Genomic DNA, 20,921 nt, shown 5'->3' with positions numbered 1-20,921 from the left:
TGCTCAGTGGGGCTCTGGACAATGCCCTCCTTCCCTGTCACTGGGGGTCCCTGGAGCCAGGATTGGGATGCAGGAGAAGGCAGGGGATGATGGGATAGGTCACTGGGGGTGGCTGGAGCCAGGATTGGGATGCAGGAGAAGGCAGGGGATAATGGGATACATCACTGGGGGTGGCTGGAGCCAGGATTGGGATGCAGGAGAAGGCAGGGGATGATGGGATAGCTCACTGGGGGTTGCTGGAGCCAGGATTAGGATTTGCATGAATGTGTGTGTGTGTTTGCGTGAATGTGAATGTGTGTGTGTGTGTGTGTGTTTGCGTGAATGTGAGGAGGAGGAGGAGGATGGGTTAGGTGGCAGAGGGGGTGAGATGGGGATGCAGGAGCAGTCAGGGGATGATGGGTTAGGTGGCAGAGGGGGGCAAGATGGGGATGCAAGAGCAGTTAGAGGATGATGGGTTAGGTGGCAGAGGGGGCGAGATAGGGATGCAGGAGCAGCAGAGGATGATGAGTTAGGTGGCAGAGGGGTGAAATGGGGATGCAGGAGCAGTCAGGGGATGATGGGTTAGGTGGCAGAGGGGGGCGAGATAGGGATGCAGGAGCAGTCAGGGGATGATGGTTTAGGTGGCAGAGGGCGAGATGGGGATGCAGGAGCAGTCAGAGGATGATGAGTTAGGTGGCAGAGGGGGCAAGATGGGGATGCAGAAGCAGTCAGAGGATGATGGGTTAGGTGTCAGGGTGAAGGAGGGGAGCAGATTGGGGTCTAGGATGCAGGGGACACAGGGGATGATGGGATTGGCTGGTTGGCAGAGAGGAAAAGATGGCATGAAGGAGGAGGAGGGGAATGATAGAGCAGGACGCAGGGGCCAAGGGAGGTGGCATCGGAGTGCTTTTCCACACCAGACCAATTCAAAGTGCAATCGAAGTGAGCCTGGAAGCAAATTCTGTGAAGTCACTTTTTTTTTTCAGTTTTACCAAAATGAGGGGTCACTTCGGAATCACTGCAGAAGCACCTCGCAAGCAGCTCCCATAGAAATCAATAGTGTCTGATAACACAGTCACTTTACAACATGAAACCGCATCGTTGGAAGTACAATCACTTTGGAAGTGAGCCGGTACTGAGCCAGAAAACCACCAAAAAGCTCCGTGTGATATACCTCCTTATCTTCAACCACCCTGCTCAGCTCTTGCAGATTCATGGCCATGCAGGGTGACCAAGTGTCCTAACATTCCAAAATTAAAGCCTAAAAACACTCGTGTAAATATAAATCCATGATAGTTGTGCTCCAAATGGAGGATGTTTTGAAATTCCTCCTGGACAGAAGGTTGAAATGGAAGACATGTGCAGGGTAACCAGATGTCCTAACTGCCAAGGAGGACAAGGCACTGCCAAGCATAGGAAATTCAAGAAAAATGTAGGCCATTCCCAAATAAAAGCTCAAAACACTCATGTAAATATAAATGCATGCTTCTTAAGCCTGCTCCAAATGGAGGACGTTTTGGAATTCTTCCTGGTCAGAAGGTTGAAATAGAGGACATGTGACCAGATGTCCTAACTGCCACGGAGGACAAGGCACCACCATGTGTAGGAAATTCAAGAAAAATGTAGGACATTCCCAAACAAAAGCTCAAAACACTAAAGAAAATATAAATGCTCATGCTCCAAATGGAAGATGTTTTGGAATTGGAGAGAAGGTTGGAATAGAGGACATGCCCTGAGAAGTGTACCTGGTCAACCTGTGGCTTCTCCGATTAAATCGGATACGCTCTTAATACATCACTGGAAAGGGGAACATATGGAACAGTGGCCAATTCTTTGCCTTTTTCCATTTTGGCTACCCAGATGTTCCCAATTAGGGGGCCCCTCTCTCCCCATACACCCCCTTTTCCCAGCTGGCTATTTTCTGGGGACCCAAAAGCCTCCCCCCCCCTCCGCTCTTGGAAAGTGTGGGGAGAGATTTGGCAGGCCTCTTCATTCCTCAACCCACCACCCTTTCACAGCCCCCTTGTTTTCGATCCCGCTGTTCCTTCGGTGAGCCTATAGCTTCCAAGATGTTGCTTTGATTCCTCGCCCACTGCTTCTTGTGGAAGGGAACTGGAAATCCCAGACCCACCCCTTGGAGGTCCCAAAGCAAGGCGCAGGCCAAAGCCAGCCTGACTTTGGGCGGAGAGGATGGGGGTGGGATGTGGAAGGAGAAGGAGGCGCACAAAGTGGAAAACAACTCTTCCAGCTCAAAGTTTCTTCATCTCCCAGCAGCCTCTCTAATGGCAAACAGCTGTAGATGACCACACTGGGCCTCCTCCTCCTCCTCCTCTTTCTCTCTCCTTTCCTCCAAACCTAAAAACAGGAATGCAGAACTGCAAGGCAGAGCACAGGACCAGGTTTAGAAACACAGAACTGCAAGGCAGAGCACAGGACCAGGTCTAGAAACACAGAACTGCAAGGCAGAGCACAGGACCAGGGTTGGAAACACAGAACTGCAAGGCAGAGCACAGGACCAGGGTTGGAAACACAGAACTGCAAGGCAGAGCACAGGACCAGGGATGGAAACACAGAACTGCAAGGCAGAGCACAGGACCAGGTTTAGAAACACAGAACTGCAAGGCAGAGCACAGGACCAGGGTTGGAAACACAGAACTGCAAGGCAGAGCACAGGACCAGGGTTGGAAACACAGAACTGCAAGGCAGAGCACAGGACCAGGGTTGGAAACACAGAACTGCAAGGCAGAGCACAGGACCAGGGTTGGAAACACAGAACTGCAAGGCAGAGCACAGGACCAGGGTTGGAAACACAGAACTGCAAGGCAGAGCACAGGACCAGGTTTGGAAACACAGAACTGCAAGGCAGAGCACAGGACCAGGTTTAGAAGCACAGAACTGCAAGGCAGAGCACAGGACCAGGGTTGGAAACACAGAACTGCAAGGCAGAGCACAGGACCAGGGTTGGAAACACAGAACTGCAAGGCAGAGCACAGGACCAGGGTTGGAAACACAGAACTGCAAGGCAGAGCACAGGACCAGGGTTGGAAACACAGAGATGTTGTTTGTTCTTCTTTGAAGTTATATGGGTTTTTTTTTCCCAACACAGAGAAGGAGGTAGTAGTAGTAGAGAAAGGCTCAGCCTGGCAAAAAGGATGGGGGAAAAGGGTCCTAGAATCCTAGACTCATAGCCCCCTAGAGTTGGAAGAGATCCCTTCAAGGGCCATCCAGTCCAGCCCCCTTCTGCCATGCAGGAACGCTCCATCAAAGCATCCCCAGTGACAGATGGCCATCCAGCCTCTGTTGAAAGACCTCCTTTGGAGCATCCTTGGAGCTTTGAGAAAGCCAACTAGTAGGACCCTTTTGCATGGGCCAGGACTTACCCAAAGGCGACAGGGGGGTCTCTTTCCACCGCTGGCTGGCCAGGAGTTCTCTACTCCGTCCGCCACACTTACCAAACCCTGAGCAAGAGAGGAGAAGAAAAGGGAGGCTGAGGAGCAGAAGTTTTGAGCAAGCCTTGGGAGAAGGAAAAGGAGGGTGCCAATGGCCAGAAGGACAAGAGGAGGAGGAGGAGGAGGAGGAAGAGGAGCCTCTCTCTCCTGGCCAAGGGAGATGCCCAGGAAGGTGCCTTACCTGCTGCTCCCTGGGGCCAGCCAGCCAGCCTGGAAAGCCCTGCTCCGGGCTCCGGACCCAGAAGCAGCAGCAGCAGCAGCCTCTTCGCTTAGCTGAGAGGATGGGAGGGAGGAAGGGAGGGGAAGAGGCGGCCTGGCTCCACCCTGCCAGGGGGAGGAAGGCAGGAGGGCGATGCTGGGCCAGGGGGGGTCCGTCCCCCTTTTCCAGGACGCGTCCTACATTTGCAGACTTCTCCAAGATCCTCCCTTTGGAGCATCACTAAGGAGCATGCATTGGCATTGCTAGGGCTGTCTGGAGCTTTTGCTTGGCTCCTGGCCTCCCTTTTCCCTTGGAGAGCCTCCATTTGGCAGTGCCTTCCCCTCCTTTGGGCTGAGGACCTCCCAGGACACGACCTCCAGGGCCCCCTTCTGCTCCAGGAGGACTTCCCCAAGGCCCTCCCTTTGGAGCATCACTAAGGAGCAGGCATTGGCATTGCTAGGAGGAGGCTTTGGCAACTTTCATTGCAGCATGTCCTTCCTCCTTTGCAGTTAGGTCCAGCAGGCTGCCCCGAGGTCCTCCTTTTCTCCAGGATCCGTCCTCCATCCCCAGCCTTCAGGACCAGGGGGAGTTCTTAAACGTTCTCCTTTTGGAGCATCACTAAGAAGCAGGCATTGACTTTGCTAGGAGCCCTTTGGAGCTTTGATTGGGGAACAGCCTCCATGAGCTCCTCCCTTTGGAGCAGCACTGAGAGGCACATCCAGGCTGCCCAGGGGTCCTCCTTTCCCAGGACTCGTCCTCCATGGCCCCCTCTGCTCCCGGAGGACTTCCCCAACGTCCTCCCTTTGGAGCAGCACTAAGGAGCACGCATTGGCCTTACTTGGAGTCTTTCTGAGCTTTGCTTGGGGCATGTCCTCCCTTTTTCTGGAAAGTCCTCCATTTAGTGGTGCCTTGTCCTCCTTGGTGGTTAGAGATCTGGCCGCCCTAAGGGAGCACAGACGTCCTCCTTTCCCCGGACCTGTCCTCCATTTTCAGCCTTCTGCCTGAGGGGGGGCGGAATTCCCCAAGGTCCTCCCTTTGGAGCATCACAGAAGCATGTGTTGGCATTGCTAGGAGTCTTTTTGAGCTTTGCTTGGGGCCTCTCCTCCATTAGGTTCTCCCTTTGGAGCAGCATTGAGAAGCACATCCAGGCTGCCCAGGTGTCATCCTTTCCCGGGACATGTCCTCCATGCTCCCTTCTGGTCCAGGAGGACTTCCCAAAGGTCCTCCCTTTGGAACAACAATCAGAAGCATGGATTGGCATTGCTAGGAGGGTTTGGAGCTTTGATTTGGGCATACCCTCCTTTGCAGTTAGGTCCAGGTTGCCCAGAGGTCCTCCTTTTCTCCAAGACACGTCCTCCATCTCCACCTTCTGGTCCAGGAGGAATTCCAAAATTTGGAGCATCACTAAGAAGCATGTTTGGCGCTTTCATTTGGAACTGTCCTCTCTTTTTTCTGAAAGGTCCCACATTTGGTGCCAACTTACCTTCATTGATGCAAATTGATTGTGCCAACTTACCTTCATTGATGCAAATTTAGAAATATGTCCGGGGTGGCCAGTGGTTCTCCTTTTCCAGGACACCTCCTCCGTTTCAACCTTATGTCCAGGAGGAAGTCCAAAGTGTCCTCTATTTTAAACCATGAATTTATATTTTTAGGAGTGTTTTGAGCTTTTACTTGGGAATGTCCTCCCTTTTTTGGGAGGCCCTACATTTTGGCAATTCCTTGTCCTCCTTGACGGTGAACCCATCTGGGCACCCTGGGTCAGGGTGACCAGTCATCCTCCTTTATCCAGGACTTGTCCCCCATTTCAGCCTTCTGTCCAGGAGGAATTCAGTATCCTCCCATTGGAGCAGGACTTACAGCAATCACAATAGCAAGTACACTTCTATACCGCTTCTAGTGAGCTCAGCACTCCCGAAGCTGTTTACAATGTCTTTAGCCAACTGCCCCAACAAGCTGGGTACTCATTTCTGCAAAAGGATAGAAGATTGAGTCAACCTTGGAGCCCTCGTCTAGGATGTGTCTACATTTAACCACTGCACCACTATATTCTGCTTTGGTCAGGCCTAGGGTTGCCATATCCCGCCTGGGGGCGAGACTTTCCCAGTTTGGGGCAGGTCTGCACAGTCCTGCCCAGGTTTGCCCTGTTAGGGATGATGGGAGTTGCAGCTCTTCTCCTGGCTTTCACTCTCACCCCCTGGTTAGCGGAAGAACAATCAGCTTGACCAGTAGCTCTGAGAATTGGCTGAAGATGTCTTCTAATCTTCTCTGGAATCTGCTGGTTCTTGTTCTGCTCTCAAGACACCAGTCAACACAGTAGTCTTCTTTAAAGATCTACTTTTATTCTAATATATACACTATGCACAAAACAATTCACTACTCACAAAACCCACACTACTATACTCAATACCCACAAAAAAAGTATTGCCATACATTGTTGCTTATATAGACATTTGTCTCTCTATTCATTATACAGTTGCCACCTCCTGGGCATGTACATACATTATGATTGACATATCATACTTGGCTCAATCTTTACCTCACATTGCATCATACATTACTGTCCACTCAATGACTTTCAGGTGATATCAATTTGCACCTTTTCACTTTGTCCTTGCCACATATGTCCTTGGCTTTTAGGACCTTCTAATTACATTATATGCAACACCTATGTGACATTTCAATTGCTTTTGCTGTGTCATGTTACTTTCAAATACAACCATATACATATTATATTTCTTGTGACTATATATCCCATGTGGCTTTTTCCTGACATGCCCTTTGTCCCGGGTCCCCCTCCCCCCTCCCCCGGCGACGGAGGCCAGGCAGGGCAAGGAGCCTCGCCTCAGCAAGGCCCCGTTCCCCTGCCTGGCCTCCTCCGCCGGCGACAGAGGCGGACAGGCAGGAGAAAAGAGCCTTTCCTCTTCTTTCTCCTCCTCCTCTTCTTCTGCCTCCTCTTCTCCTCCTCCTTCTCCTCTTCCTCCTCTTCCTCCCCTTCTTTTTCATCTTCTTCCTCCTCCTCCTCTTCTTCTCCACCTCTTCTTCTTCTCCTCCTCCTCTTCTTCCCCTCTTCCTCCCCTTCTTTTTCCTCTCTACTTCCTCTTCTTCTTCCTCCTCCTTTTCTCCTCTTCCTCCTCCTCTTCTTCCTCCTCTTCTTCTTCTCCTCTACCTCCTCCTCTGCTTCTTCCTCCTCTTCTTCTGGTGTTTGGCCAGAAAGGGAAGTACATTTCTGCCATCTGTCTAGGAATAATGCCAAATGCCCTCCATTTTGATCATGCCTAAGAAACATGCATTTATATTAACATTTTTTAAAAATCATCAATTTTTTTCATGTGTCTTCCATTTTTAAAAATGTGCCCTACATTTGAAAATGTTGTCCTACATTTGTCCTACATTTGTCCCGGTTTGGAGGTCCTGACTTATGGCAACCCTAGTCAGGCCTCACCTGAAATACTGTGTCCAGTTCTGGGCTCCACCATTCAAAAAGGAGGTTGAGAAACTGGAGTGTGTCCAAAGGAGGGAGACCAAAATGGAGAAGGGACTAGAAGCCATAAAGGATGTGTTTAACCTGGAGAAGAGAAGGGTGATATGATAGCCCTGTTTAAATATTTGAGGAGGTGTCACACTGAGGATGAAGCAAGCTTATTTTCCGCTGCTCCAGAGAATAGGACCCAAAGGTTCAAACGACAGGAAAAGCAATTCTACCTAAACAATATGAAGAAAATCCTGATAGTAAGAGTGGAAGATACTGATTTGAAGTGTGGTTCTGAAAGAACTAGACTATTTTTTTAAAAAAATAGTCAATAGTTAAAAAGCAATCCTATTACTGAAGCTGGTCCAAAGCATTTTCCTCCCAGAGGCAAAGTGGCTCCACCTTCCCCTACTCCATGTACAGAAACTGACTGGCCTGTAATTTTATTTCAGCACTGGTGAAGAGACAGTGTCCTCTGCCTCACCTGAGGGAAACAAGCTGCCTTAGCCTCAGAACAGGGCCTATGGTCTCAGTGGCATCACTAAGGGGGTGCAATGGATTCAGACCACACCAGGTGACACCCCAAAGGGAGGTATAAACTGGTGTATCTGCTGGGTGCATGAGAAAGGGCGTCATGTCCCAGCAGTCATGCAAGACCTGAAAAGGCTGACTGGAGCAATACTGTCCACGCTGGCAGTGGGCACTGCTGAAGCAAGTTGTGCCTTTCATTTGAGATATAGCACGGCTGCTCCACTGAGTAGCCACACAGATCTCAAATGGCTTTCTGTTCCACAATCTAGCATGGCAGCCACACCAGGCTCTTAAGGGGTCCTGGATGCCCCAGATTCCTACCGTCAGCAGATGGCCTGGAGGGGTAGTAGGCAGCTGATGGAGCTCACTACACCAAGTGACACCACAGGAGGTAATGCCACTTTCTGTTCTTCCCACCAAAGCAGTGTATCCTTTAGCTTCTGCTACCCATTAGCCCTAGAGACAAACCACCAGTGGTAATAACTCAGGCTGGTGGAAATGGGTGGAACACTGCTATGGCAAACACCAGATCCATTAGGTCTTAAGCCCAGGAGCAGAAGTGAAAACACACAGACTCAGTGACAGCTTAGCCACCTCACTGACATCTCTTTGCTACTGTATGGTTGTACCAGGGGTACATTCTGTCAGTTCTGAGAGCAGGGACGTAGCCAAGGGGGGGTCTTGGGGTCTGGACCCCCCCCTTCCGTTAGATTAAATGAATGGTGCGTGCAGCTGCGCCGCCGCACCCAAACACCATTATAATGGTGGCACTTAGTCTGGACCCCCCCCCTTCCCAAAATCCTGGCTACGTCCCTGCTGAGAGGCTTATGCTTCACTGTATATGATGGCTGTCTTGTATTACAGCTGAGGCACTTTCTTGAGAGGAGATCTTATTAAAGCAGTGGGACTTGTGTGTGTCTATGTGCCTTCAACACATCTGTTGACTTGTGGTGATCCCATGAATGTCATTCTTACGCAAGCAATACTCAGAGGTGGTTTGAATCATAGAATCATAGAGTTGGAAGAGACCACAAGGGCCATCCAGTCCAACCCCCTGCCATGCAGGAAATCTAAATCAAAGCATCCCCGACAGATGGCCATCCAACCTCTGTTTAAAGACCTCTAAGGAAGGAGACTCCACTACAGGCCTTACTGTCAGGATGTTCTTCCTAATGTTGAGGTGGCATCTTTTTTCCTGTAGCTTGCATCCATTGTTCCGGGACCTGTTCTCTGGAGCAGCAGAAAACAAGATTGTTCCCTCCTCAATATGACATCCCTTCAAGTATTTAAAAAGGGCTATCATATCACCTCTTAACCTTTTCTTTTCCAGGCTAAACATCCCCAGCTCCCTAAGTCATTCCTCATAGGACATGGTTTCCAGACCCTCCACCATTTTTGTCGCCCTCCTTTGGACACACTCCAGTTTCTCAACATCCTTTTTAAATTGTGGTGCCCAGAACAGGACACAATATTGCAGGTGGGGCCTGACCAGAGCAGAATAGAGTGGCACTATTACTTCCCTTGATCTAGACACTATACTTCTATTGATGCAGACTAAAATTGCATTGGCCTTTTTTAGCTGCTGCATCGCATTGTTTGACTCATGTTCAACTTGTGGTCTACTTGGACTCCCAGATCCCTTTCACACAAAGTCTCATTCAGCCAGGTGTCACCCATCATATATCTGTACATTTCATTTTTCCACCCTATGTTCAGTACCTTGCATTTCTCTGTGTTGAAATTCACTTTGTTAGCTTTGGTCCAGCTTTCTAATCTATTAAGGTAATTCTGAAGTTTAATCCTGTCCTCAGGGGTATTAGCTATTCCTCCTAATTTGGTGTCATCTGCAAATTTGATAAGTATACCCCCAATTAATTTCGAAGCCTTTGAAGTAGCTTCTCACATGGGCAGAAAAGATGGAGATCAACCAACCAGAGCTGTAATAGGAAGCTTAAGGATGGGCTGAGAAATAGGTTGTTGCTGCTAAATTCAAGATAGATCAATTGAGGCTGCTTTCAAGAGAGATGCCTGTTTGCCCCTTCCCCCAAATGCTAAATTTAGTGCATAGCTGGCATTGGCAAAACAGCCCCCCTGGCTGTTCACACACATCCGGAGATGCAGTTTCTTTACTTCAGCACTGAAACATCAGATGATGGCTTCCTCGGGTACAGAGCCGCCACAGTTTTAACAATAACAAAAATAATGTTCATTTTACTCTCAGCAACATTTTTCAGTGGATCCAGTAACATCCAAAATCCACTGAACAATGATACCTTTATTGGACCAACCAAAATGCACAATATACATGTTGCACACTTTGGAAGCTCCACTGGCTTCTTCATCAGGCAAAGATGTTAAAAACCATACAGGAGAAAAAATGGAAGATGTTTGTCCTAGGCTTGCATTTTGCTGTTTTTGCTTTTAGTTCAGATGTTATAGAGTGGTATATGTTGTAGGCTGGCCTTTCCTCCATCTGGCCATGTTGATACTGGGAGATTCTCAAAGCCCAAGAAATTTAACATCCATTTGCAACACAAAAAGAGACTTCCTTTGCAATCCAATATGTGCCAGCCTTCAAGAGATACCCCTCCATACCATCTAGACTGAGAACAAAACAACAAAATGCAAGCCTAGGACTAACATCTTCATCCCCCCCCCCCAAATTTGGTTTTTAACCAATGAAGAAGACTTCAAAAACATCCAAAATGTATTTTGTGCATTCTTAGCCCACTGTTTGGTGGATTTTGGATGTTACTGAATTTGCTTTATGGCCAGCATGGCTACCCCTGGAATTTTTTCAGTGGAGTCAGTTCATTCAAACTGATGCCATGCATTCGGGTAATGTTTCTGTGCAAAGCAGCATAAAATGGGGAAGAAAGAGAAGAGATGTTCATCTATCAATACAGTTTCTTCACAGCCAAGTGTATTACATCAGATGTTTATTCAGGATCTGCCATTTCCCAGATCTTTCAGGAGCAGACAGATGGGGTACAGGCATGAGGAGGAAAGGGTGGCAGGGAAATGAATATTATGATGCAGTAGTAGCAGCAGCTAGACTACATATTTTGTCACTCGGGGAGCCATGTTGCAAATGAGGCTGTGTGTGTTTTCTCAGCTATTTATATTGTCGTGTGCCTTCAAGTCATGTTTTATTTATGGTAACCCTAAGGTGAAGCTATCCTGGGGTTTTCTTGGCAAGATTTGTTCAAAGGAGGTTTGCCATTGCCTTCCCCTGCGGCTGTGACTTGCCCAACCTCACCCAATGGGTTCCATGGCTGAACTGGGCATTGAACCCTGATCTTCAGAATCATAGTCCAGCACTCAAACCACTACACCGCACTATTTGTTCCACGTTAATCAGCTCCCCTGAATAAAACTTGTAGGTGTGCACTCACCTTTAGATCAGAAAAACAGGTATGTAGAAAGGCCTAATACACAGTAGAGAATTGTGTAGGGTTGCCATATCCCGCCGGGGGACGGGACTTTCCCAGGTTTGGACCAGTCTGCATGGTCCCGTCCCGGTTGGGCCTTTGTCCCGGGTTTGCCCCCACCCCTGGGCTTTGTTAGGGTGCCGCTGTGGCAGCGCCTTTGGCCACTCTTACGGCCGCACTTGCAGCCACCGCTGCCGCCGCCACCAGTGCAGCTGTTGCTGTGGCCTGTTGGGGGCCGCTCCTCTGGCCTCGGCAAGGCCTCTGAGGCGGCTCCGCAGTGGGGGCTCTGGCCGCGGGCTCCTCTGGCCTCAGTGAGGCCAGCGCCAGGGAGGCCTCCGGCAGTGCTGGGGGGGCCTTGGTAGTGGTGCTGCGCTCAGCAGCTCCACCGAAGCCTCAACCAGCAGAAGGCATTGGAAGCAGCATCGTGCTTGCTTGGGGCCTTGGCAGAGGCCCCAGAAGATAAGGTAAAGGGGCTTGGGTGTGGGGTGGGTGCTAGGCCTTCTACTGCCACATCCACCTTCCTTTGAGGATGGCAGATGAGTAGCAGGGAGGCCCAGGGCTTAAGAGGGGAGAGCAATGGTTTTTTTTTAAATTTATGTGTTTTACCTTTAATTTGGTGTGTCCTCCATTTTTTTAAATGTCCTACATTTTGCTGCGCAATGTCCTGGTTTTGAGGTAGGGAATTATGGCAACCCTAGAATTGTGCTAAGTTCAAGTCCTCTCCCTCAAGACATACTTCGTTCTTAAATTATTTATTTTATTTCCTATGTACTAAGTTCAATTGAAGAAGCATCTTGTTTGGTCTGGCCTCCCAATAGCTGCTTTTGCCACTAGTCAAGGTTGGAGTTAGCCCAGGTGGCAGAGGGTTCTCTAGGCCTTGTAATGGCCAGATCGATCCTGTAAAGATGTGCACGTCTATTACTTCTGTGATATTTGGTAATTTCCCCAAATATGGTACAACTTTTATCACTACAAAAGAAGAAACAGCATGGTTCTCCCTACTAATCATAGCAACTGGGTCAGGGCTGGGGAACTTTGGCCTACCCCAAGTTGTCAGAATCCAACTCCCATCAGCCCCACCAACCATAGTTATAGTACATGATGATGGAAGTTAGGGCCCACCTAACTTTAGGTGGTTCTTTGTGTTAGAACTAAGATTCATGTGCTACCCAAGGAGATTGTAGGGCAACCTCTGCCTTCTCCTAGGATGATGTGCAATGTAGGAGCAAGCATGTACAAATGCAAATCTATTGTGTATCTTGTGTGCCTTCGAGTCATTTCTGACTTATGGCAACCCTAAGACAACCCTATCATGGGGTTTTCTTGGCAAGGTTTTTTCAGATGAGGTTTGTCCTTGCCTTCCCCTGAGTCTGAGAGAATGTGACTTGCCCAGGGTCTCCCAATTGGTTTCATGGCTCAGCAGAAAACTGAATCCTGGTGTCATAGTCCAACATTCAAACCACTACACCATGTTTGCTTGCGATTCCAGTACTATTTACAGTGGAGTTACAAAAGAGGATCAGAAGAATAGCAACATTTTACCTTACACACTTTACACTCTTTAATGAAAAGAAGACAGAAAAAATTGGTTCAGTCTCTTGCACTGACAAAGAATACCCCAATAACACTTTCCCAGACTAGAATCTTTAATTTCCTGGAGAGATTTCCACTGTCACTACAGAACTTTTAAGTAGTGACCATAGGAGGAGTTGCCAGAAAACAATGATTGCAGCCAGAGAAGTGTCCACTCAGAGCCAATGTCTTCTAAGCAATCACATCTGCTAGAATGGGCAGCCTGGTCTCATTGAAGGCCATTGAACCATTTGACAAAAGACTATATCCTATTAAATTCAAATGAATGTCCATCCATACACTGGTCTTTTTCTTTTTTTCTTTTAGCTAGAATATCATTGTAGGTGATCCATCTCCCTTTGCAAGATTTCCCTGTTTTATAGATAGCCTCTAGAACAGAGGTCCACCTTGGAATTTTATTATTATGGTGTGTATATGTGTGTGTGTGTTTCTTATTTTTGTTCCATATTTTGAATAGAGCTTTCCTTATTACATGTTTATTAAAAAATTTACAGTTTGTGGCCTCATCCTAACAAAGGTAAGAGTGCCACCTTCTTTCCAAACCATCACTTTCTAGAGCAAGAAGTCTTTTTTCTTTTAGATTTATCCAATCCTTAATCCAAATAAATGCACTGGCATTATAATAAGTTTGCAGATTTGATAAACCCATTCCTCCTTTATCTTTACAGTCCTGAGGTGCTCACATTTTTATCCTTGGCTTCCTGCCTTGCCAGATAAATTCTTGTAGATCTTTGGACCAGATTTTGAATGGTTTATTTGTTGTGATTATAGAATCATAGAATCGTAGAGTTGGAAGAGACCGCAAGGGCTATCCAGTCCAACCCCCTGCCATGCAGGAAATCTAAATCAAAGCATCCCCAGAGACAGTTGAAGGGATGGGAGGGTGAGGAAAGAGGAGGAACAGGCAAGTGTGCCCACAGAGAGAGCTCTGCATGCCAGAGAAGGCACGTGTGCCATTGGTTTGCCACAACTGCCCAAAATAATAATAATAATAATAATAATAATAATATAGTTTATTTATACCGCCTACTTCTCCCACAGATCAAAGCGGGATTACAACCTTAAAAGACACTTAGTACAATTTACAAGCAATACAACAATAAAATACTAACACTGAATTTACCAAGAATTCCTATTAGTTCTCTAAAAATTACAATTTGTCCTTTAGCCAACAATCAGTCAAGGAAGAGCAGTCGTCATAACCTTTTTATATGGAATTCATTGGATAAGCCCACCGGAAGAGATCCGTTTTGAGTGCCTTCTTAAAGCCCTCTAAGGTAGTAATGAGATGGATCTCTTCAGAATCTTGCTGAAAACCAGGGAATGGATGAGGCTTTCAATGATACCCAAACTTTGGTCCACCATACGTTTTGGAATTCAGCTCCCAGAATTCTTGACTGTTCACCAAGTTGGCTGGGGCATCTGGGAGCTGAAACCCAAAACACTTGGAGGGCCAAAGTTTGAGAATCCATGGATGGGTCTTCTGCACACAACCCATGTCGAAGGCTTTGTATGGGGTAGGCAACTTCCTTTCTTGATCTTTGCTCTGCTTAGCTGTTCACCTCTCCTCCACTCTTCCTCCAGACTATACTCCTCTCCTGAGTCAAGTCTCTCCAAATTCCAGTTCACATCCAAAGCAAACTTCTCATCCACTCCTTTGGGTTCTGTCACAGCCTCTCTATAAGCTCTCGGTTTTTGCTGCATTCCTGCCTGCCTTTTCTCTTTCTCTGCTTCTGTACACAATTACCCAAGCACTACATGTTCCTCTGTAAAGAGGTACAGCACTGACATGCACACTGTTAACCCTTCTGATCAGCATTGTTTATCAGTGTATTTATTTTTAAAGCTGATTTTTGGCTTTAATGGCATTAGAACATATTTTCCCTCTGAATCTTAAAACCATCATTTAAAATAGATGTAATAGTACTTGAAGGAAAAATGTTAACGTTTTTTAAAAATGTATACACACTGTGCATCTCCTTTCAGCCCCATACTTTTTAATCTACCTTTGCCTGAGATATAGGTCCAAAACAGACTGCAGAAATAATCCAGTTTGAGACCACTTTAACTGCCCTGGCTCAGTGCTAGGGAATCCTGGGAATTGTAGTTTATTGTGGCACCAGAGCTCTCTGACAGAGAAGGTTGAATGTCTCACAAAACTACAGTTCCCAGAATCACCAAACACTGAACCAGGGCAGTTAAAGAGGTCTTAAACTTAATTGTTTCTGCAGTCTGTTTTGGACCATGTTTTCCATTTCTTATATATGTTCCATTTAAAACTTAGCTCAGTTGAAAATTCCTTAGTCATCCATCCTGGTTTCTTGAGACATCTCCCATTTAAAACATCCATCTAAGGAAGTAGGCTCAAGTCTAGGAAAGTTCACACTACCAACCTCTTTCTTTCATTTAGTCTCAAGATCCCTTTGCATACTGATTTTGCAGACTAACACAGCTTTGTCTTTGAATGTTCTCATACTGATAATCCCTTCCCTTCAGGGCAAATGACTGCTTTTAGTATTTAACATCTCACTGTGGATACAAATTTCTAAGGAGGCAGGAGTTCTTGATTTTGGGTCCATATTTTAGACAACGTTTCCCCTCCACCCAGCAGGATAAAACATTTAGTGTTTTTGCAGTGGATTTTTTCAAATAATCATTTGGACATAAATCTGAGACAAGTTGTGTGTGAACTGGAACAAATGTTCTATTCTGAGCCACCCCAGCAGAGCCCATGCTCCCCCGTTGTTTTGTTTCTGCTAATCAGACAAGCACAAGATGCTATTTTCCGCCTTGGTGTAAGCATCTCAAAGTCACGGGGTTCCTGTTAACGGTTCTGGGCCAGCAATGAAGACTGACTCCTATGTCACCCCAGCCGCCTTCTCTTCAGAATCACACCAAGAGTTGTATGTACTCCCCTCCCTCCAGTTTCCAATGGGACGTGTAAAATAACACACACAGCCTCCTAGAATTTCCTGTCCACATTCCTGGAACCAGAGGAGCCCCATAGGTGTTTGCAATTTCCTTACTTGCTTCTATCAACACTTAAAAAACAGAGGCATTCTTAGCAACTCTTCTTCCTCACTCCCCAGCCCATGCGTTCCAGTACATCATTTAGTCTGAAGGTTCAAAAAGGCCTTCAATGAAGAATTCATCTTTAATCACAATTGGAATGTAGTAATAGAGGGGTATACTGCAACCTATTTCAGAGAAACAGAGCAAACAGGAGAGGAGGACGAGGAACATTACATGCCAAGAATGTCTACACCTGTGAAGAGATCCATGACTTAAATCCTGGAAACCAGGATGAGTGCATCTCGGTAAAAACTAAGGAAGACAGAAACAACTCTGTCATTTTGGAGGTAAGACTGAGGACTTGAATGATGCCTTCATGGAACAGATGACCAAACATTCAGAAAGGAGAGTGGTAGCAGTAACGGGGCATTTCAACTATTCTGACATCCTGATATTAGTTGGAAGTCAAACTCTGCCAAGCCCATGTTTAAAAATCGGAAGGGATGTCATACTGAAGATGGAGCAAGCTTGTTTTCTGCTGATCTAGAGAATGGGACATGGAGCAATGGATGCAAAATCCAGGAAAAGAGATTCCACCTAAACATTAGGAAAAACTTCCTGACAGTAAGAGCTGTTGGCAAGTGGAATACGCTCTCTCGAAAAGTGGTTGTGTCTCCGTTCTTTAGAGGTTTTTAAACAGAGGCTAGATGGCCATCTGTCAGGGGTGCTTTGACTGTGCGTTCCTGCATGAAAGAAGAGGGTTGGATTGGATGGCCCTTGAGGTCTCTTCAAACTCCACGATTCTGTGATTCTATTATCAACCCATGACCTGCCAGGAGTGGAGGTTCAATTGGCTCTTCTTTTAAACAGCTATGGGAGGTCTTGATACCATGTGCAATTATAACTGTATGAGAGTGTTAGCTATAAAAAAAACTTGCTCACAAAACAACTTTTCTCAGCTCTACCCCAGACATTCCCAACGCTGGCCAACAGTGAGATTTTGTGCAAGTTTAATCTCTTTGCCCTGAGTTCTCATCACTATGTTCATAGAATCATAGATTTGGAAGAGACCACAAGGGCCAACCCTCTGCCATGCAGGAAATCACAATCACCGCGTTCTTTGACTAGATGAACTTAGCAGCACTAGCTGCCCTGGTCACCACACTCCGAAGGCTCAGCAATAGTCTTCTCCCTCCCTCCTCTCTTCTGCAAAGTGTTTGGCAGCAACTTATCCTCTCCTGATAGCTGGGCTCTACTGAATGTCTCCCTGGACACATGTCTTGCTTCTGTATCTAAAAGATTTCTTGCCCAGTTCTCACAGATGCTGGGAGGTTAGTTTTTCCATGCTGAGCCACAAGCTCTTCATTTTATCTGTCTCTATTTTTGTTCTTGCCTAACACAGAAGTGCGTGCTAAGATGGTAGTGGGAAAGCTCTCCTTGCCTTTTTCCTGCTTTACATCTTGCTACAATCACTCCCACTATCCCCTCTTCTCTAGAATTCCTCAATTTGCTCCATTTTTGCACCAAAGGACCCATCCATCAAAATGTCTTTCTCCCCAGTGTTTAGGGGAGAAAGCCAAGTGGAGCGCTCAACATTCTAATAGGAAAGGGAAACACTGGTGATTCTGAAATACTGATGCAGAGCAAGCAGCAGGACTGTAACAAAAATAAGGCATAGCTGAAGTTAGGTCTTTGCATTTGTTAAAAGTCTGGATGTGTTTGTAGAGCCATTATGTTTTGATTAAAGCAAGACAAAAATCTGAGGGAGGGGTTATAAAGAGAGAAATACCTAAGCCTAGGCAGACAGCAAACAAGGACTGGGGACAGCCACTACTCAACCATGCTTTTTGACTTCTACTCTTTCAGCCAAAGCTGTCCCCATTTGTGAGCTTCCACTCTCAGCAACAAAAACTAAAAATGTGACTCATTCAAAAGTGGAAATGCAAGTTCTTAGGATTTACCTTAGAATTTAAGTTTGTTTTCCATCTCAGTGTTTATGGTATGATTATACCTTGTGTGGATTTCAAGGTTCACCACAAGCAATGAAATGAGAATTCATTAGCAGTCATTTTTAAAAAAGAACAGAATCAGTTTATTCACATGTTTTTTTAAAACTGCATTATAAATAAAAATGTTTACAACTTCCTTCATTGAGGAGCAAGACAGACAAAAATCAAGGCTGAATTATGCACCATAGATGTGGCCACGGCACAAAGATTCACACTAGGAGATATTGGAGCAAGATAGGAAACAATAGAACCCTTATCCAGAGAAGAGGGTAGGAGTACATTTTGGATCCAAATAGTTGTAGCTTTGGTAATAGGAAGGTAACTGAGTCCTAGTACTGATCATTTGCTCTCCACTGTTAAGAAGGAGCAGAAACCTTCATGTTCAGGTCCTTGTTTGGTAAAGCAAGAGGAAAAGAATGTGCGAAGAGAAACAAATGGGGGGCCTCATATGTCCCAATGGCCTTGTGCCTATAAAAGTCTCTGAAAACTTTTTTAAAGGATGAATGTAGAATAGATTCAGGTCTGTCTGCACACATTTGCCTGCTTTAGTACAGTTTGGTTTACTGAATGGGCAGCTTTAAAAACAGAATTGCACCTCCAATTAAATGCTGTTCCTTCACCCATAAAAAGGGTTGAAACAGCAAGCTTTAAAAATTAGATGTGATGGGTGAGGATTGCAGGGGTTTGGGATGACTGAAAATGTTAGGGATGCAGTTCTTGCATCCTCTGTGGCTGTTCCCTTCTGGTTTGACATGGAAGTGATTTTAAACTGTGTACAGTACTTATAAACACTAAGCCAAATCAGGGAGCCCATATAAACATAAAAGATGGATCAATCCTGGGCAATTTTGATGAAACACTCTTCATCAGTTTCAAGTAAATCTGGACTTTCTCTAGTTAAAAAACAAAACAAAACCCAAATTATTCATCAATGCACCATTTCTCATCCAAATACTCCATTTTGCCCCTGTGAGGGGAGTCCTGCAGAAGAAGAATGCTACTCAGCACAGCAAAGCCTAGATTCAGTTCTACCCTGGAGAGGGAAACTTCCTTCAGCTTTTTGATTGTGGAGATGGGGCAGAGGCACTAGAAGGAAGAAAGGGGCACTCATGGAGGCTTATCTTCTTAAGAAACAAGACATACAAACAGCCCCAGATGGCATTTGGGCAAAGAGAAGTAAACAGGCCCTCCCCCTGCAAACTATGCCCTAGAAGGCACTGCTGTGATTACATAAATTTTATCCCTGCTCTAGAAAGGTTTTAATAAGAGGCATGTTAAATAGAAAAGGATCTTTGGCTTGTGTTGGAAAGGTAAAACAAGTTGAGGATTCCAGAAGGTAGCTGATAGGTAGACAGCCATCCCCTGGTGACCAGCTATATAAAATGGCATTTAGGGTGTCCGTGAAGGAAGTGAACAGCAGAGCCAAATCCCAGGCTTCAGACTACATTCTTGAGTGGGCAGATCAACTCCTGGTCTGGTCACCTCTTAAGACCAGGCACAGGACCTGGATGTCCTAAGTTTTTAAATTACTCCAAGATATTACTACCTTCTTCCCTGAGTTAGAAATGAATTCCAAAACTTAGGCCAGTCATTCTTGTTGACCCATGAATAGCTGGCTGCTCCAAATTGTTGGCGGTCAAAAGGACAGTGCAACACGTAACAAGAGAAAGATGGGAAGAGAGCCTGAGCCTCTCAGCTAAACCCAGCTCTCCAAGAGACAAAGACACAGAACCCACAGTGGTTAAGTCCTCAGCTACAGTCTCTGGAAGTCCAATGCTCGTATGCATAAAGCAAATTTGACTTCAGTCAAGAAGATCTGCAGAGCACCCAATCTGGAAGGTTGCACAGTCAGAAGCTTCCTGAGATGGAGCACAGCCATCAGTAGGGCAGTACGTGGGAGTTCAGATCATTCCCAGCACCCTCTTCCTCACATAGTCTCTTTCCTGTTGGAGTGACAAGACTAGTAGGCCTCACAAGCTGAAACAAGTCTGGAATGGCACAGAAAGAAATTCCAAATCCCAGTGTTACTTCCCAATGCAGAGCAACAAGTCCACAGAATGGCTGAAATCTAGAGCAATCTAGAGCAATCTAGAGCAATGAAAAGGTGGCCCTTTCCAGCACTGGGTCTCTGTGGTTCAGATGGTCCATTTCAATGGTGCATCTCCTTTCCTAGGCTTCAATCTTCCTCAGACTCAATCTGTTGAAGGAGTTTCTGAAAGAAAAATAAGTAGAACAGCAGGATTACTTTATTTATGAAGGTATTCCTGAACTGTGTTTCAGCCCTAGCAGGCCTTTAAAAGGAATTTATTCTGTGCTGGGTGTCACAGGCAGATCAGCCAATCTGCAAACTAACAGTTTAAATCGCTAGACCAGAAAACCAAGCCACTAAAACCACAAGCCCAGCCTCTAGGCCTACTGCCCTCATAAAAGGGATTTAATGTTTCCAAAATATTGTGCAGCAAGGATTAACTCTATTAAGCAGAAGAGGACAGTGGTGGGATAGGTGGATGTGTGCACAGAAGGGAACCTGGAGGGATTTTCCCTAACAGATGGTTCTGTTTGCCTTCAGCAGTTAGACTGGTTATCACTGGATGCCACTCAACAAGTTTCCCTTTTCTAGCCAAAGGTAAGATATAAACATAGTGGAATTAACAAAGAAACTATTTACCTTTTAGGAGGTAACTCCTATTAGGAGTTAAAATTCTATACTGAATAATTACTGTAAAGGTGCATTTGAGGTTGGAATCCGTGAAAACAAAAGGTAAGGAACATGTGTTATGTTTTGTGACACAAAAGAGCTATGTGACAATCTATAGCTCTAGAAACCTTCCAACAAGAACAACATATTGTACTAAGATTATTTTCATATTCAACCAAGATTATTTTCATATTCAATGAAATTATGGTGACCAGAAGAACAGGGGTGGTTGATGAAGTTTTGGCAGCTGCCTTTGGCAAAACTGCCCACTATCCTGAAAGCACCTTGTGACCACCTCTATATTGCCCATGCCATGGAGGCTCACCTGTGTACAGAAAGAGGAGCAATGGGGTTGTAGAGTTGAGGGATTTTGCGGTTGAGAAGTGGGTGCAGGGCTTCTTTCAGGCGTTGGTAGTTCCTTTCTAGCTCTCGGAGGAACTCACGTTGATCTGGCCCAATCAGGGTTTTACTCTTGCGGAGGGCATCTTCACACCTAAAAAGGCAGTGGTGGCAAGAGAATTCATGGTAGCACTAGCTCAGGGCCAGGG

General features: G+C 46.1%; 2 protein-coding genes across 4 annotated transcripts in view; both read right to left on the bottom strand.

Moving 5' to 3' along the window:
- KANK2 (KN motif and ankyrin repeat domains 2) overlaps positions 1–3,686 on the bottom strand; it is a 132,095-nt gene extending 128,409 nt beyond the window's left edge. The window contains 2 exon segments of the mRNA XM_089489069.1: positions 3,360–3,437; positions 3,610–3,686. The gene's annotated coding sequence lies outside the window, so the exon portion shown is untranslated.
- Positions 3,687–13,682: 9,996 nt separating this feature from the next.
- LOC149323499 (dedicator of cytokinesis protein 7-like) overlaps positions 13,683–20,921 on the bottom strand; it is a 167,798-nt gene continuing 160,559 nt past the window's right edge. For 2 of the 3 annotated variants that reach the window (XM_089489066.1, XM_089489068.1), the window contains exons 48-49: positions 20,699–20,866; positions 13,683–19,887 (exon numbers count right to left, since the gene is read on the bottom strand). In XM_089489066.1, the coding sequence (XP_089345192.1) occupies positions 19,845–19,887; positions 20,699–20,866 (211 nt within the window). In that variant the 3' untranslated portion in view covers positions 13,683–19,844. Of the gene's footprint in view, positions 19,888–20,698; positions 20,867–20,921 lie in introns of those variants that run through there. The other variant, XR_016276060.1, reaches the window with a different exon arrangement.

This window comes from Sceloporus occidentalis, unplaced genomic scaffold (genome assembly GCF_023333645.1).
Source record: "Sceloporus occidentalis isolate IW3139 unplaced genomic scaffold, rSceOcc1.0.p SCAF_1, whole genome shotgun sequence".
NCBI classification, from domain to species: Eukaryota; Metazoa; Chordata; class Lepidosauria; order Squamata; family Phrynosomatidae; genus Sceloporus; species Sceloporus occidentalis.
Note: the sequence above shows the minus strand (reverse complement) of the source record. Positions and strands in the feature narration are given on the sequence as shown.